The sequence below is a fragment of the Salmo salar genome, chromosome 19 (genome assembly GCF_965601325.2).
Source record: "Salmo salar chromosome 19, fSalSal1, whole genome shotgun sequence".
NCBI classification, from domain to species: domain Eukaryota; kingdom Metazoa; phylum Chordata; class Actinopteri; order Salmoniformes; family Salmonidae; genus Salmo; species Salmo salar.
Genome location: NC_138309.1, coordinates 57,009,345 through 57,028,129, shown reverse-complemented (window position 1 = coordinate 57,028,129; position 18,785 = coordinate 57,009,345). Strand labels below are relative to the sequence as shown.

Genomic DNA, 18,785 nt, shown 5'->3' with positions numbered 1-18,785 from the left:
CCATCGTGCATACATTTATTTTGTCAGGTCGAAAAGCATTAAACATTTATGGCAATTTAACTAGTTAGCTTGCACTTGCTAGCTAATTTGTCCTATTTAGCTAGCTTGCTGTTGCTAGCAAATTTGTCCTGGGATATAAACATTGAGTTGTTATTTTACCTGAAATGCACAAGGTCCTCTACTCTGACAATTAATCCACACATAAAATGGTCAACCGAATCGTTTCTAGTCATCTCTCCTCCTTCCAGGCTTTTTCATCGTTGAACTTATATGGTGATTGGCATCTAAACTTTCATAGTATTACCACAACGACCAAAACAGTTCTCTTTCAGTCACCCACGTGGATATAACCAATGAGGAGATGGCACGTGGGTACCTGCTTCTATAAACCAATGAGGAGATGGGAGAGGCAGGACTTGTAGCTCGATCTGCGTCAGAAATAGAACTGATTTCTATTGTAGCCCTTGGCAATGCAGACGCTCGTTGGCGCTCGCAATAATTGAATAACATGGATTTCTACATTTATTTTGCAATGCTCGCGTGTGGTCAGCCTGTGACAGTCACAGTAAACATGCACATACAACTCATGAAGCAACAGCACACTCATTATCAATAATTTTAACAAAAAATAAACAACCGTCAGTTTTACAACTATAAATGTACAATTACGAAAACAGAAGTCCAAACTCTCGGGGAAGTTAGCTTAAGGTAGTTGCTTGGTAAGAAACTGAAGAAAAAAAGCACAGCTCAATCAAAACCGTCTACCAGCAGAGTGCTTTCGACACCCACTCCTTTCCACTAGCCCCAGTAGTATACAACTGCAGCCCGCAATTCGGGGCGTTCCCCCCTCTAGCATCCCAGGGACCCTTGCACACATCAACAACTGACACCCACCGAAGCATCGTTACCCATCGCGCCACAAAAGCCGCGGCCCTTGCAACGCAAGGGGAAACCCTACTTCAAGTCTCAGAGCGAGTGACGTCACTGATTGACATGCTATTAGCACGCACCCCGCTAACTAGCTAGCCATTTCACACCGGTTACACTCACCCCCATTTTGACCTCCTCCTTTTCCGCAGCAACCAGTGATCCGGGTCAACAGCATCAATGTAACAGTTTTGCTTCCGTACCTCTCCTCGCCCCTACCTGGGTTCAAACCAGTGACCCTCTGTACACATCGACAACAGTCACCCTTGAAGAAACGTTACCTATCGCTCCACAAAATCTGCAAGAGAAACAACTACTTCAAGGTCTCAGAGCGAGTGACGTCACTGATTGAAATGCTATTAGCGCACACCCCGCTAACTAGCTAGCCATTTCACACCGGTTACACTAGCTTGATAGTTAGTGACACCGCGTACTAGCTAGCTTGCTAGTTAGCTAGCTAGCTTGCTAGTTAGCTAGCTAGCACACAGTGTCGCCCCCATCTGCTGTGTACCGGAGTCCTCCTTAGGACTAGCTGGCTAAGCTAGCACACAGTGTCCTTCACTCCTGCCTGCCGAACACCTGCCCTACCGTCATTAACAGAAAACAGTTTCCGACAGGCCACAGTCTAATGGTGTATGGCTAGCTAGCTACCGTTGTGGCCGCGCCCATTAACGCCCCTTACTGTACTGGAGCGTCCCCGCTTGCCGCTTGTCCTATCTTATAAATTGACCAAAATAAGTATGAACAGATTACCGACCATTTCGAATCCCACCGCACCCTCTCCGCTATGCAATCTGGTTTCAGAGCTGGTCATGGGTGCACCTCAGCCACGCTCAAGGTCCTAAACGACATCGTAACCGCCATCGATAAGAAACATTACTGTGCTGCCGTATTCATTGACCTGGCCAAAGCTTTTGACTCTGTTAATCACCACATCCTCATCGGCAGACTCAGTAGCCTTGGTTTCTCAAACGATTGCGTCGCCTGGTTCACCAACTACTTCTCTGACAGAGTTCAGTGTGTCAAATCGGAGGGCCTACTGTCTGGACCTCTGGCAGTCTCTATGGGGGTACCACAGGGTTCAATTCTTGGGCCAACTCTTTTCTCTGTATACATAAATGATGTCGCTCTTGCTGCTGGTGAATCTCTGATCCACCTCTACGCAGACGACACCATTCTGTACACTTCTGGCCCTTCTTTGGACACTGTGTTAACAACCCTCCAGACGAGCTTCAATGCCATTCAACTCTCCTTCCGTGGTCTCCAACTGCTCCTAAACACAAGTAAAACTAAATGCATGCTCTTCAACCGATCGCTGCCTGCACCTGCCCGCCTGTCCAGCATCACTTCTCTGGACGGTTCTAACTTAGAATTTGTGGACAACTACAAATACCTAGGTGTCTGGTTAGACTGTAAACTCTCCTTCCAGACTCACATCAATCATCTCCAATCCAAAGTGAAATCTCGAATTGGCTTCCTATTTCGCAACAAAGCATCCTTCACTCATGCTGCCAAACATACCCTCGTAAAACTGACCATCCTACCAATCCTCGACTTCGGCGATGTCATTTACAAAATAGCTTCCAATACCCTACTCAACTAGCTGGATGCAGTCTATCACAGTGCCATCCGTTTTGTCACCAAAGCCCCATATACTACCCACCACTGCGACCTGTACGCTCTCGTTGGCTGGCCTTCGCTTCATAATCGTCGCCAAACACATTGGCTCCAGGTCATCTACAAGACTCTGCTAGGTAAAGTCCCCCCTTATCTCCGCTCACTGGTCACCATAGCAGCACCCACCTGTAGCACGCGCTCCAGCAGGTATATCTCTCTGGTCACCCCTAAAGCCAACTCCTCCTTCCAGTTCTCTGCTGCCAATGACTGGAACGAACTACAAAAATCTCTGAAACTGGAAACACTTATCTCCCTCACTAGCTTTAAGCACCAGCTGTCAGAGCAGCTCACAGATCACTGCACCTGTACATAGCCCATCTATAATTTAGCCCAAACTACTACCTCTTCCCCTACTGTATTTATTTATTTTATTTATTTTGCTCCTTTGCACCATATTATTTATATTTTATCTTTGAACTTTCTTCAAACTACAAATCTACCATTCCAGTGTTTTTCTTGCTATACTTTATTTACTTTGCCACCATGGCATTTTTTTTGCCTTTACCTCCCTTATCTCACATCATTTGCTCACATTGTATATAGTCTTATTTTTTTTTTTTTTTTTATTCTACTGCATCTTTGATTGTATGTTGTTTTACTCCATGTGTAACTCTGTGTTTTTGTATGTTGTCGAACTGCTTTGCTTTATCTTGGCCAGGTCGCAATTGTAAATGACAACTTGTTCTCAACTTGCCTACCTGGTTAAATAAAGGTGAAATAAAAAAAATAAAAAAAATGAAGAGAGGTTCCTGCAAATGCAGGAATGCCCACATACAAGAACGCCCAAAATTGAGGGTCGCAATTGCACCCTTCTCACAAGCCCACTACTTTCATTTCGATACACCCACTTGCCCATATTGCAGTCGCCATTCTTGTTCTTTTGGCAGCAAAGAAACAGGGCTGCGTGCAGTACATAAATATTTAATAGAACGTTCAATTGAACGGCAATGGTGCTGTACTGAACGACCATTTGAAGAACTGAGAGGGGTTGGGTTGTGGCTTCAAAATGCACCTTTGCTCTTTAAATACATCAGTTATTGCTTCAAGCCACAACCTCGCACACCCACCGAACAGAGCAAACATGCCTCAAAGTCTGTTCAAAAGAATGTACAAGAACATTTTGGGGAAACGTGAAGTTCAGTACAAGCCTTTTCGCAATATAGCAAACATTCAAGCGAAATGAACACACTCCAGTAGCTAGCTAGCTTGTCAAATTAATGTGATGGAAAATGTTGTCTGAAGAGAAAGCCTTGAATTGTACATCTTGTCTCATACAATCATTGATTCCTGTAGGTGCTGGGTAGAGATGATCATGACCCCCTCCTCAGATATTTTGGCAGAACGCCCAGAATATGTTCTATAAGTTAAGATAGGAGACGGTGCCAGTCACATGCAGGAACCAAACGTTAATTATGAATTAATTATGAATAATGAATAAGCTAAATCATGCAAATATAACTTGTCTGTGAAAGCAGTATATAACAGAACTAACGGGATTGCCCCGGGAGAGCTCCAGACCGATGTGTACTATGGTGCATTAAGTTTGTTGGAACCTCTCCAGCTTGCTGATAATAAAGAAAGATTCATTTAATATTGACTTCAGGTGTCCCTGGTGCTAATTTCCACGACATTAACATAACATTTTAGATAACCTTTTTCCTAACCTTAACCTAATTCTCCTAACCTGCTACGTTAATGCTCCTAACCTGCTGCTTAAGTTCTACTAACCTGCTACAAAAAGTTAAATCTGACGTTAATTTGACAAAAGCTGGATTCCTTCTAGCCATGACCAATTAAGTTAGCAATTGTAGTATTTCCGATTTTCAAATACTTTTCCCATGAGAATGGGTTCTTGCATTTATTGAGACAACTTATGGAAATGCACTGAAATTACAAGTATCCAGGTAATACTATTTTCATCCACTTTAGCTATTTAAATAATATGAATATGTAGCAATGTCCCACATTTTGTAGGCCTCTGGTGTGTGACTGGTGTGTGACTTTCTTCCACAACTTTGAGTCTATTTGTATTCCAATTCTGACCATTAATAAGCATATTGACAATACGATCTTCAACCCTATTTAAAAATTGCAAATGAGGCAGCTATCAGTTTCTGTCTGTCTTCTGGCAAGCTTTTCATCTCCCTCCCCCATCTCCTTGAGTTCACAGAAGGTGGGTTGGTCCTGGAGTGAAAACCGAAAATGCCCCTTCTTTCCAGAGAGTTCCACTACAGCCTATAGGGATAGGGAAGTGGAGGGGGATGGGATATGTACCCCTAGCAGCTGATACCAGCTGATCTAAAAATAGTGCAGGTCTTAGTAGATAGACTGCTAAATATTCTGAGGAGGCTACTTGCTTTCTCAGTAAACTTCAAAAGAACCATAAACGTCCAGGAGCATATTATCTCCCAAGAATCAACAAAGTACCAACGAGATGGCCATGTTACCAAAAAACCTTCCCAGACCAGAGGAGTGGTATGTATTGCTAAGAAGCAGTTTTCTAATTTGACAGACTAGGTTTATACACTAGCGCTGTAAAATGAAGTTTCCAGGTCTCTTACCCCATGTGCTTTTAGTCAGTCGGTAGATCACTTGTAAATTGGGCATACAATGCAAATGAAAATACATTTTGTTACATTATAATAAAATGGTATTTAGTGATTAGTCTGTTAAAATAACAAATACAATATAACAATATTTTCATGATGTTTTGTTTGTTTTTATTGATAGTCAAGGAGCACAGACTCTATGGTATGACAAGAAGAAATATGTGGCCATTAACTTCATGGTGCAAAACCCCAAGGATGTTGAGGTTGATATTCAGGATACCTATATAGTTTTAAGGTGAGTTTGATAAATTTGTAACCCTAAAGTGTGTGATCTAGCAAGTTGTGTTAGTCTAAATTGTGTGTGTGTGTGTGTCTATGTGTGTGTGTGTAAGTGTGCATGAATGTGTGAATGTGCATGTGTGTGATTTCATAAACAGGCCTGTGTTATCACTCTCTATAATGACTATACATTGCTCTTATAAATAGTATATGTTATTATTGCAAAGTGTTGCGTTATAGCCTACGTTTAATAACATTGTATGTCTCTGTGGATTTGTGTCTATGACAGTTGCAAAGACGTTGATGACAACAACATGTACAATCACATTTACTTCTACGACAAAGTAATGAAATTCGTAAGGATCCACTTTTTTTCTCATATCAAAGTTAATTTGCTCCTCCCAACTAACATAGAAAACACTATGCTTCAGTATTCAGCACTGTAATGTATTTAAAACCAGATACAAGTTACAGAGCATTATGGATACTGTTGTACATCACTGTGTATTTCTCTAACAGGACTCTCAAGTGAAAATCTATGATCGCAGTATCCACATCTTGATCAGGAAGGTTAAAGAAAATGTACCATGGCCTCGTCTTCAGAAAGATGCCAATCTCAAGGTACTGGAACATTTGGTCTTTCGCTGAGAATAGTTAAGAGCAATGTAAGGGTGGACAAATGCTTCATGTCTGTGTTAAAGTTAGACTCAGCAATATGACATCATCATAAACAGTGGGGCGACAAAGACGATTTGTGCCCTCCCTTGGGGCATGCTCACACTGTAAAGAGACAATTGTCTTGGCTGATTCAGATGATGTTATTGTTGTCTTTTGAAAACAGAAAGTCAACATGCGATGCTATGAAGCCGTTATATTACAGTCTATCTTCTACCTGATAGAATGTCTATCAACATGTTCCCTCGGTTCCATCATTATTATGTCCATTGTAGCCAAATTGGATGGCTGTAGACTTCGAAAACTGGAGAGACTGGGCGAACGAAGAGGATGAGGGAATGGCGGAGTACGAACAATATGTGGAAGTAAGTGTAACTCTGCCAAGTAGGCTTATGTCTATGTTTGAAGATTTGCACATCTTACGGAGTGTGGCTTTAATTCATGGTTTTCCATTTCAGATGATTCAGGATATAGGGAGCAAGAAAGGAAAGCCACCTGCGATGGATGACCTTGATGATCTGGTTAGTACAGCAACAATATACCTCCAACTCACCTAAAAGCATTTTCCAACAGTCCTCATTAGGGGCATATTTATTAGCCTACCTCTCACTTGTCTTTGTCAGCAAGTAAAGCGAGTTGATAAAATGAGTTTCATCTTTTCACAGAGTGATTGAACAATTCTGAAGAGAGCCTTTCTCTGCATTGGACGTGGTGGCTGTGGATTGAGCTATCAAAGCCCTGTTGATGGACTTTGTGTATTTTGTGATGATAGTTTGCTATGAATTTGATGCGAATGAATGCTGTGTATTGCTAAATGTGTTTTCACTGGTGATGTTTTCTGTGTAATTTAAAATGTTTTATTGAATGTGTTATTTATTAAATCAACTGAAGCAGGGGCATCATGCACCCCCAAAATCTGAGGGGGTACAAAGAACAGGATGGCTGGGGAGTGGTGGCCTTAAGTTGGAAAATTGTGCATATTTCAAACATCTGAAATAGATTTTCTGTGCTATCTAGAGCCATATTCATTATTCTTAATTCTTTGTAAAAAAATAGTATATTTTTCCTGCATATCTAAGCTAAAATCTGGGTAAAAGATTGAAAGGAATGAGAGTCTTATTCAGTACATTTACAGTTATTGCTTGTTTTTCTAGTCTTTTTCTAGTATTACAGAGAAAAAACAAACAAACAAAACATTTTTTTGATCTTTTACTGCAGTGGGCTAAATAAAGGTCACATACAGTGTTTCTTGGTAGTCTTAAACAAATCTACTTTGAAACCAAAGTATCCACCTCACACACATGGTTATGAGCTTTAAAAAGAGAAGACACCTGTTCAATGTCAGATATTGAGTTGACATTTATAACATTTTCAGTTTGCATCCCAATATTGCACTTTATATACATCACAGAAGACTGAAATATAACAAAATGGTTTGACATAGAAACACCAGATTTTTGGTATGATTTAAAAAATGTGTTTATTAATTATGAAATGTAAAAAAATATTAACATTCCACCCATGTGGCCACTAGAGGGCGCTTTGGTCATTCGACTGCAGAAAAGGGTCTACAAACAGGGCATATCTGAGAGGGCACGTGCCCCTGTGCCCCCTATGGGCATGACGCCACTGAACTGAAGTCTTGTTTATACTTAACTGTTATGTAATAATCTAGTATATTGAAGCTTGAAATGTAACAGCCACATCACACCATATAGGCCAAACAGTACATGAGTTAATTGACAATCTGATCATTTGAAAGGCAAACCTTTTGGATAAAAGCTGTGCACTATAAACTTTTGTATACTGCTAATACTGGTTTTACATATTCTTTTGCTCAAAACAATGTTTTTCTGTACATAAATTACAAAATAATTCTCTAAAGAGGGTGAATTCTCATTGCAGAAACAATAAATAGTGGGGAGAGCACATCAATCTGGTCCACACTGATTCTTTTCAGTGTGTAAAAAAAAATGCACCTCACCAAATGATTTGGCCAGGTAAAACATTTTTGAACGCACATTTCATGATCTGACATAAAGGTAGCCTACCTTTTGGGCTTTACATTGGAGAGTTGTAATTTATTTCATGATTCTAGGCCGATTTTTAAGCATTTCCAACAAAGAGCCGTTTGGGAGCCAAATAAGCCGTCTCTTTTATGTGAATGGAGCTAAAACAGCCAGCTTACCGAAAAGGAATGCCCATCACACCTAATACCAGTAGGGGGCATCGTGGCACCCTTATGGTGTGCACTCTGAAAATGTTATTTTATGAACATAACCTGTGTGTACAACATATCAAGGGCTAATAACACATCCAATGCTAATTGTATTAATAGCCAGACATTATTGGGTAAGTCATCTGTTTTACATATTGTAACACTATATGGGCTACCATGTTTGAGTGGATATACACTTTTAAACTTAAGACTCTCGACAAGCAAGAACAAATCAATCATTCTTGTGATTGAAAAGCAGCCCATTCCATAAGAGACATTTAGATTGCTGTTTGAATTTTTATTCATTATTGATACATTCAGAGCCTTGTTTTGAAAAAGCTCAATCCGTTTAATCTGTCTCATTAGGACACAATCTAAACTGATTGTAGTCCCCTATTGGATAGCTTTGAGTGGGATCAAAAACAAGTATTAGTGAGGTACTCAAATCAAACTTTATTTGTCACATGCGCCGAATACAACAGGTGTAGGCCTTACTGTGAAATGCTTACTTGCAAGCCCTTAACCAACAATGCAGCTCAAGAGGGTTCAGAAAATATTTACCAAATAAACTACAGTAAAAAATAATAAAAAGTAACACAATAAAATAACAATAACGAGGCTATATACATTGTGTACCTGTACTGGGTCAATGTGAGGGGGTACAGGTTAGTCAAGGAAATTTGTACATGTAGGTAGGGGTAAAGTGACTAATTGTAGATAATAAACAATGAGTAGCAGCATACTTTGAAAAAGTGACAACACTTTCGGAGTCTCTCTTTTCCCAATTAGATGGCAACGGATGTTCAGAATCCTGTTAAGGAAAGATAATTCTACGTTCAGATAGCTGTGTTCAGTAGCGTGTATTCATGGATGCCAAGGGAAGCCAGGCTTCCCCCAAAAAAGGACCGAGAAAAAAAACACAAAAAAACATACTAAATAATCTATCTTTTGTCTCTCTGTGTTTTATAAATATCTTTCAATTCGCAAGAGGCTGAATGTAACTCACCGGAGAAAATGACCAAGTGAACAAAACAGTGACCCTCTGTCTATGTATTTTACCTTTATTTAACTAGGCAAGTCAGTTAAGAACAAATTCTTATTTTCAATGATGGCCTAGGAACAGTGGGTTAACTGCCTTGTTCAGGGGCAGAACGACAGATTTTTACCTTGTCAGCTCAGGGATTCAATCTTGCAATTACTAGTCCAACGCTCTAACCACTAGGCTACCCTGCCGCCCCACCTATGCTGTTTGGTCTAAAAGAGTATGACATTGTTGCCGCCTATAGCATTGAATGTATGGGAAGCCAGCCAGCAATTGGCCTCCCTTGATATTTAAAAAAAAAAGTATAATAGCCAATCAGCGTTGAGCTAAACTGAGCGAGCTCAGCTGCGAATGGTCCTGACGCACCAAAAAAAAAGTGTAAAGGAAAGTCAGTTTGAATTTGGCTTCACACCAATCACATCAGTCACCTACCTACTCCACCACTACTAGTCACCTACCTGCTCCCTCCCCCCTGCTACACCCCCTATGAACATTCCCCCCAGTCTTTTCTCTGCCTCCACCCCAATCGACATGTATTTATTAATCACTGCTACAGTTGTTATGATGTATATATTTCTATTTCTATTGTTTTTTTTATTACCATTTTCATTATTTTATTTCAATTACTCCTGCATGTTGGAGCTCAGAGCCTGCAACCGTGTACATGTGACTATTAAACACTCTGAATCCCTGAATTTACATAAAACTAGAATTGTTGCATCTCGTTGTGCTGTTATCCTCCGGTGGCTAGCTTGTAAAATCATCTCTTTCCTAAATTAGCCATGGATGGAGATAGGGATTTGGACTTGTAGTTTTACTTAATTCTCAGTACTGGCCAATGATTATAACGGCGATTCTGATCCAACCATAAATGCATACACTGTGCTCCTTGCCTGAGAAGATGGAAGTTCAATATGTAGCTAGATGTAGTAGGCTAATGTTAAGTAGCTGGCTTATAGTTGCCCATGAAAGGAAGTTAGGCTAGTGAGCAAGTATTTTAGCCAGGTTTCCTAGAAAAACAACAACTAAAAGTGTGTACTGTACGGCAGAGTCATAGACTGTTTAAGCAACATGAAGGAGGCGGGTGGCATTGGCGTTTCTCTACAAGTAGGGTGAGTGAACATGTTTTTTCTGCACCTACGGACGCACACACACACACACACACACACACACACACACACACACACACACACACACACACACACACACACACACACACACACAGAAATCAGTACCATGGACAGCCATGGACAATCATATTTAGCTTACATTGATTGGACTAAATAATTTTTGGTATATTTTAGTCGTCACTGTATTAGACTACGCATAGGTGATTAAAACAACGCAATTGTCACTACACATAGGTTGTAATTTGGCTTTTTTCCCTGGCTTTGCTTCCCTGATGATTTTACCAACGCACCACTACAGGCTGTCTTCCCCAAAATGTTATTCAGTTGCCCAAAATTCTACTATGATTTGCTATCCACGTTATCCACTGTTTCCTCAAATACTGGGTGTAGTACTACATTATATAGCCTCTGTTTAATGTAATTTTTGTGTGCTGACCAGGTGTGGTCAGACCTACCCCTCTGGGCACAGACGTTAGTTCAACGTCTGGTTTTGATTTACATTTGGTTGAGTTGTCAACTAACATGAATTAAATTTGAAATAACCCAAAAATGTCACCATGTCATTGGATTTAGGTTAAAGGTTGGGTGAAAAAAATACAAAATTCCTTTGACTTTTTATAAATCCAATTAGTTTTCCACGTTGATTCAACGTCATCACATATAATATATATATTTTTTTAAATAACACGGAAAGAATGTGGATTCATCCAGTTTTTGCCCAGTGGGACAGGTATCAACATAACACTCAATACTCATTAAAGCTTTACTACTACTTTACTTACTATTACTTTACATTACTATTACTTATTATTACAGGTATCAATATAACACTCATTAAAGCTTTACTACTACTTTACTTACTATTACTTTACATTACTATTACTTATTATTATAGGTATCAATATGACACTCATTAAAGCTTTACTACTACTTTACTTTACTATTACTTATTATTACAGGTATCAATATAACATTTATTAAAGCCTTGCTTCCAGGTAATAGACCTTTCAGTAACACACCAGTAGTAAGCCTGGATCATTAGCTGCCCTATCCCTACCATGAGCAGCACCTAATACAGGTATCAACAGTTATGTCACTGCTATAGAACTTATGACTCGCATTAAACCTGGATCCTGTTTTGAGTTACACATTAGCTAACCTCACATCATGGGGCTGTTTTTATAGACGTTGGGCATTATGAGATTTCCAATGATGTAATACACTAGCCTAAATAAGGCTTTGAGCCACATTAGATCATGTTCAACAAGCTTACATTTTAGTCATTTAGCAAATGCACTTATCCAGAACGACTTACAGTGAGTGCATACTTTTTCATACTGGTCCCCCGTGGGAATCAAACCCACAATCCTGGCGTTGCATACACCATGATCTACCAGCTGAGCCACACGGGACCTGTAGAAGCTGTAGAAGTTATGCAGTACCTCCACTGTACCTCTGGCAAGGCAGGCTTCAACTTATTACTGCAATAGAACATTCCCTTGTTGGTATTTTATTCAGCTCACACGTAGGATAAAAATCTCAAAAGAAAATGAATAGAAGTTGATACAGGACTGTAACCTTTTGGTGATGTTAAAGAGTCAATGCTGGACTTGTAACAGCCACTGTAAGACATTTGCATTGAAGACAACTGTTTGTCATCTAAGGGAAGGATGTTCTCTCCATCTCATTATGTCCTTCTTCCCTCGGTCTCTGTAATAAAACACACCACAGAGTCTCTGGTTTTGAGAAGTCCCCTGTAACTGTACATGGAGGCACTAGGACCAAGGAAACACCATCACTCTCCTTTTCCTCCCCTCTCTCTCTCTCTCTCTCTCTCTCTCTGGAAGAGCTGCCTATGCTGCTGTTGCCTCCCCTCTCTGTCTGTCCCTGCTTCGGATGGTAGAGTAGTTGGCTGTGGACCTCTGCCTCCTTGTCCTCTTCTCTCCTTCTCCGTTATGACTACCAGGAGACCATTTAGCCCCAGCATCGTGTGTGGGCACCATTCAGAAGAGAGTGGCCCCCACCTCCTACCTATAAGTCCCCCAAGGTCTCTTTGCCAGCTACTGCTGCCACTCAGGAACTAGGGTACTCTGCATAGGAGTTTTTGCACCTCTCCTTCACAGGAAGACACAGGAGCTCTACCTTTTTTTATTCATGTTTTTTTCCTTCTCACTTTTCATCCTTTCTTTTTCTGTTCAAGGCTTCTCTGCAGCTGTGGTAGGACTAGGAGTGTCACGCTCAAACTCTCCTGTGTCCTTCCTCTTTCTCTTTTGCTCTCCCTCTATCTCTCAATCTCTTGAAGGTTGTTCATGGCGCACAGGGACATTACTGACAGGTCTGAGTCATTTTGCATCATCACTTCCCCTGTCTGAGAGTATGAAGGAGCAGGAACATTGGAGAAGATGATTCTTTTGGCTGGCCTGCTTCCCCTGGGTTCATGGAAATTCTCAACGGTCGCCAGTCAATGCCACAGGGAGTGTCATCTCAACAGGAAAAGTAGTGGAAGGATACGTTTTGTTCAGCACAAATTTTGAGTTCCAGTGCTGTCTTTACCGTGGAGTCGGACTGGATTCCTGTTTGGATTACTAGGGTTTGTGTCTGTGTGGAAGTAGCTGTAGAGTCCCTGGCTCTGTGTAATCATGGGCAATGCAGCTGGGAGTATGGAGTTTCCAATGGGGAAGGAGGGGAAGACAGTGTCGTTTCCCCCAGGCTCAGAAACCCCCCAGAAACAGGAGGTGGGGCCCAAAATTCCCATGCCGGCCGAAGAGGAGTTAGACGAGCGCTTCAATGTGGTGCTGGTGAGTCCCCGTCCCCCCCACCCCCCCACACACACACACACAGTATATGGAGCCTGTGAGGGCACACATTCTCTTTTACACAGTCCCAAACAGAAACCCAATACAAAGAAACAAAGAATGCTGAACATTTTGAAAATGTGCACATCCCCAGGACAGGCTTATCAACGAGCAGGGTACATAAAGTGACTGTGGAAAGATAAATAAGAATTCCTTTATTCTCTGGTTTACAGAAGTATTGAGTTCATTGTAAGGTCAGTTGGGAATGGATAAAGAGGAAGTTCTAATCCATATTAGCAGTGGAAACGGTATAATAAAAGGTAGTCATATACAAATGTTACACTACATTAACTGTGACCCTGTGACATACGGTTTCTTTTTTCATTCAAGTTTGCAGTGCCCCGATATTTGTGAATCCCCTAATCCCAATTAGTTGTACAATTTCACGTTCATAGCTTTAGTTTTGGTTTGTTATATCTACTACTGCAGTATTACATCGTTAGGCGATCCACTTTTTAAAAGATGGGGTCCGTCAGTATCACTGCAGTAATATTAACAGTAAATCCAGCCATTCACCTCCTAACCATCTAACACTAACATTCCCTATTACTCAATGATAATTCCGTAACAGAATTGATGACAAGTTGGACATTCCTCAACTCCATAACTTGATTTTTGTGTTACTCCCTTCACTGGGCCTATTGGTCCTTATCTGCAAAAATATCTAATAGGGCCAGGCTGTGACTGAACAACTGGTGTTGACAGCCAAAAACCAATTGGGTCAACATATTTCTCCCTGATATCTCAGCTATGTTTGATCTGTTGCTCAGTGTAGTCAGTGCCATGATAGGCCTATAACATTTCATGCATTCTTGTTTTTAGTCTCTCGCACATCTATTTCCTTTACAGGTGCGATAAGTTATAGAATGACGATGACTGCCGCATCCTCATTCCAGACCTACAGTACCAGTCAAGTTAGGACACAGCTACTCATTCAAGGGGTTTTCTTTATTTTTACTATTTTCTACATTGTAGAAAACTACTGAAGACATCAAAACTATGGAATAGCACATATGGAATCATGTAGTAACCAAAAAAGTGTTAAACAAATCAAAATATAATTTAGATTTTAGATTCTTCAAAGTTGCCACCCTTTGCCTTGATGACAGCTTACTACATGATTCCATATGTGTTATTTCATAGTTTTGATGTCTTCACTATTATTCTACAATGTAGAAAATAGTCAAATTAAAGGAAAACTTTTGAATGAGTAGGTGTCCAAAGTTTTGACTGGTGCTGTATGTATTTGTCCTGTAGATTTGCATCATAGATATAGTAACAAATAGATGGTGAAAGAGAAGACAGCTGGCTAACTTTGTGTCCTTTAAAAACCTACCCACAATGTCAGTTTAACATTCTGATATAGGCTAAGTTGGTTAAGTAGACTTATTCAAGGGCCTCCCGAGTGGCGCAGTGATCTAAGGCACTGCATCGCAGTGCTAGCTGTGCCACTAGAGATTCTGGGTTCGAGTCCAGGCTCTGTCGTAGTCAGCCGTGACCAGGAGCCCCTTGGGGCGGCACACAATTGGCCCAGTGTCGTCTGGGATGTCCTAGTCCCATAGCGCACAAGTGACTCCTGTGGCAGGCCGGATGCAGTGCATGCTGACATGGTCGCCAGCTGTATGGTGTTTCCTCCGACCCATTGGTGCAGCTGGCTTCCGGGTTAAGTGGGCATTGTGTCAAGAAGCAGTGTGTTTTGGAGGACGCATGGCTCTCAACCTTCGCCTCTCCCGAGTCCGTATGGGAGTTGCAGAGATGAGACAAGACTGTAACTACCAATTGGGGAGAAAAAGTAGACTTTTTTATAGAAATTACATCAGTGATCAATTACTAGTAGCACAGTAGTTGGTTTGTGCACATGTCAATCAATGTCCAATTGCAGCTGCCAGATGAAACTGACAATCATACTATGATACTGATACGTCAGCCTGATGGTTAGTGTTACTCGATGTCTGGCCCTGTAATTCAAAGCAGTCTAGAATGCGATTAACTGACTGGACAGAAATGATATCTGAAAATGGTGTTGCTGAGAGAAACGTGTGTGTCATTCAGGTCACAGTCAGATCTTTGTCAGGAACATGTCTCTATTACCTGAGTCATACCACCACATGAGGATGAGATGTGGCCTTTAGCTTATTAACCAAGTGACTCACCATGGGGAGAGATGCTTATTCTCTTCAGGAAAATAACACTTTTTTTTGCCTTTTTTGGATTGTTGCGAGAAAGTATTCACTAAATTTCTTAGCCTACTTCTATAGAATTCTCTCAGAACTCCACAAGTATAATGGCTCTAATGGTTAGGTTCAATTTGGGTCGTTCCACGAAATGAGTGCCTTTTGTGTCCCTTTGATACTGTATTTTAAGTAGAAATTGTGCACCAATATTGCATTTTAAAAGCCTGTTATATTAAATGAAGGCCCCTTTAATATAGACCACATGGAGAATTCAATCAATGTGATTTTTTTAATTAATAAAGACTTGCTTAAGTGCCAAAATTCAGCATTTTGACATGTTCCTCCGTGCACCCTCTGTGACTTTTAGGACTATTTTAACCCACTTAACCCCAACATTTCTCCACGTTTTCACCATTATTGTAAAGCCCTAGTTATTTTGTTGCTTTGACAAAGTCACTCCTGAAGATTCATATTTATATTTATTTCAATGATTCATTTACATCTGTCCGTCATTTTAAGGTCAACCCTGTGACGTGAACTGATCTCTCGTTGAAACTATTCCTTTTAAAATATTTTCTAAAGGAACATTGAACGTCTGTCTAATAGTCAAATTATAGTGTAAAAGCAGGTAAGCTGATTGTACTCTTTTTGGCCATTTCCTGGTGTTTTGTTGTAGAAAACTGTGTCGAGCATAATGCATTCACCCTGTTACCCATAGATAAATAGGCTGTAAATGTTTTAACAATTTCATTTTTTTTGTGAAGCTTGTATTCAATTGACACTCCCCGTTGCTTCTATTCCCAAGCTTCTATTCCCCCTGTCACAAGGGGATTCATGGCTGATTTAAGATGAAATCATGAACCGTGTTACGGTCAACCCCGTTATGATCAACTCTGTTACTTTATTTGGCACTTGATAGGCACTTACTGTAGTCATAAATATGAAATATCCTTTGTTGCATATTTGGGTATTATTCTAGACACTGGCTACTATTTTAATGAGTTCTGCCCCCAAACAAGACCACATTTAGTTGGTTTGGACCGGACCAAATCTGAACCAATCAAATGTTTCACAAGTTCGGACATCAACGTACAGCACAGTAGAGCTCAGTACAGTACAGTACAGAGTAGAGTTCAGTACAGTACAGTACAGTACAGTACAGAGTAAGAGTGTCAGTACAGTACAGTACAGTAGATAGAGTACAGTACATTATAGTGTACTCAACTCTAGTGTGCTTACAGTGTACTGTGCTGAACTCTACTCTAGGGTACAGTACTGTACTGAACTATATTCTTTTTTTACTGTACTCTACAGTGCTGTACTGTACTATGCTGTACTGTGCTGTCCAAACTTGTGAACCCAACTGCGGTTTGTGATTACTATTATTTCCCATTGTAGCCAATTCAATTTCAGAAATTATGTTACCGGGTGAGGAGGGAGGGGGGACATTATGGGTGGCCAGCTAGGAATAAACGTCTAGAAACCAGAGTTTTTAATGTAATGAATCAACTTGGCAGGTGTCGAGGCTCAAGAGCTTTGCATACAGCCAGTGCAAACTGATATGCTGTCAAACCAGGGTGCACTTCCCTGTGTGCGTGTGTGTGCGTGTGTGCGTGCGTGCGCACGTGCGTGCGTCTGGTGTGTTATAACATACGTATCAGCATGTCCGTGGGTTTTACATCTGCTGTACGATCCAACATCGTCCAGCATGTCCACGTGTGTCACATCTACTGTACATCGTCTTAGTACGCATAAGCACACATGTTCCTCTGTACGAGAATGAGCCTTTTTTTTGCTACATCACTCTATTGCGGAGAGAACACTAAAGACAGATCATCCCCCTACATCACACCCCCCCTCCCCTCCACACACACCCTTACCCGACACCCACGGATCCACCCCCTCTTCATCTAATGCTGAGTGTGCATAGCAAATCTCTGCTGTGCCAAACATCCTACTCTGGTTGCATTCCAAGCAGGCTGGTTGGGGTGCAGCAAAACCTGTACTTCTAGATCTACAGATGAAGATGTGAAATGCGGCTGTAGAACCATCACGGCCAGCCTGTCCCAGTGTTAATAGATTAGACACTATTAAACAATACCAGAGTGTCAGCTGTCAATCACCTACAAGGGTGGCACTGCGGGTTTCTGTGTGTGTGTGTGTGTGTGTGTGTGTGTGTGTGTGTGTGTGTGTGTGTGTGTGTGTGTGTGTGTGTGTGTGTGTGTGTGTGTGTGTGTGTGTGTGTGTGTGTGTGTGTGTGTGTGTGTGTGTGTGTGTGTGTGTGTGTGTGTGCGTGTGTTCCTGTGTGTGCCTGCATGCGTGTGCTCGCTCGGGATTAATATTCCATGAACAACCTATATGTTACATAACGATCGGGTTAAGTGCTGAAACTGAAGCAGTTTAGAATCTTAACTGCAGACATCAGGATGATGTCCTGTAAGTGGTTCCAATAACAAGGTGCTTAAAGGGAAGCCTTGGCTCAACTCTGCTCACTCTCCCTATTCAAATTTACATTGAGCAGCTCTCCTCTGCACTTTGCATACTCCTTTGCATATTTCCCAGTGGCCAATGGGGTAGTGGGTGGATGTGTAAATGTGGATCTGTGGATTTGTGTTCTGTAGATGAGCGTGTGTAAGTGTGTGCGCCTGCGTATTCATGCCAGTCTGTATATGAGTGCATGAAAACATGTATTCCTTATTAGGATGCAGCCTACCTGTGTGTTTCGAGTTTCTCACAAGTGTGTGAATTTACTTTGAGCATGTTTGTGTACACATGCATGTATGAAATGATAGGGTACCTCTGAGAAACTGATGGCGATTTTCTTTTCTGCTCCACTGAGGAGACAGGTGATAGGCTATCAGGTAGCCAAGATGGCTCCCTAGACTGCACATTGGTGGGGACCAACTCAGGTTTCCATTACAGAACCTCATACAAAGGACCTTTGTCAATAAAGACCCCTAAAGGCAGTTTGGTTGCCAGGTACAGCACATCAAGACTCTGAGTAGAGACAGTAATTATTACAAAGTCTCAGCTCCTCCACCTGAATTCAAGGCTGGAATTTGACAGGATATTAATTTTCATGGTTACTATAGACACTGTACATACTGTATGTAAATGCAATTTGCTATTAGTTTTATTAGGTCTAGCTTAACAAATAGCATGCAATGCAGTTTCTCATTCTCACCTTTGACCTCCCTTTCTCTAGTACACTCTTAGAGCCTCTTCACACTTACTACACTTTTGGTAAAAATACCGTCGT

General features: G+C 41.1%; 2 protein-coding genes across 5 annotated transcripts in view; both read left to right on the top strand.

Annotated features, from left to right (window-relative positions):
* Positions 1–4,854: 4,854 nt before the first annotated feature.
* On the top strand, positions 4,855–7,354 carry LOC106579339 (putative protein PTGES3L). Its single transcript, XM_014159173.3, has 7 exons — positions 4,855–5,079; positions 5,335–5,448; positions 5,722–5,788; positions 5,952–6,053; positions 6,383–6,472; positions 6,566–6,628; positions 6,773–7,354. Exons 1-7 carry the CDS (start codon positions 5,039–5,041, stop codon positions 6,779–6,781), a joined length of 486 nt encoding a protein of 161 aa, XP_014014648.1. The 5' UTR covers positions 4,855–5,038; the 3' UTR covers positions 6,782–7,354.
* Positions 7,355–12,333: 4,979 nt separating this feature from the next.
* LOC106579340 (formin-like protein 1) overlaps positions 12,334–18,785 on the top strand; it is a 50,892-nt gene continuing 44,440 nt past the window's right edge. For 2 of the 4 annotated variants that reach the window (XM_014159175.3, XM_014159177.3), the window contains exon 1: positions 12,334–13,295. In XM_014159175.3, the coding sequence (XP_014014650.3) occupies positions 13,137–13,295 (159 nt within the window). In that variant the 5' untranslated portion in view covers positions 12,334–13,136. The remainder of the gene's footprint in view (positions 13,296–18,785) is intronic. The other 2 variants (XM_014159179.3, XM_014159174.3) reach the window with 1 other exon arrangement.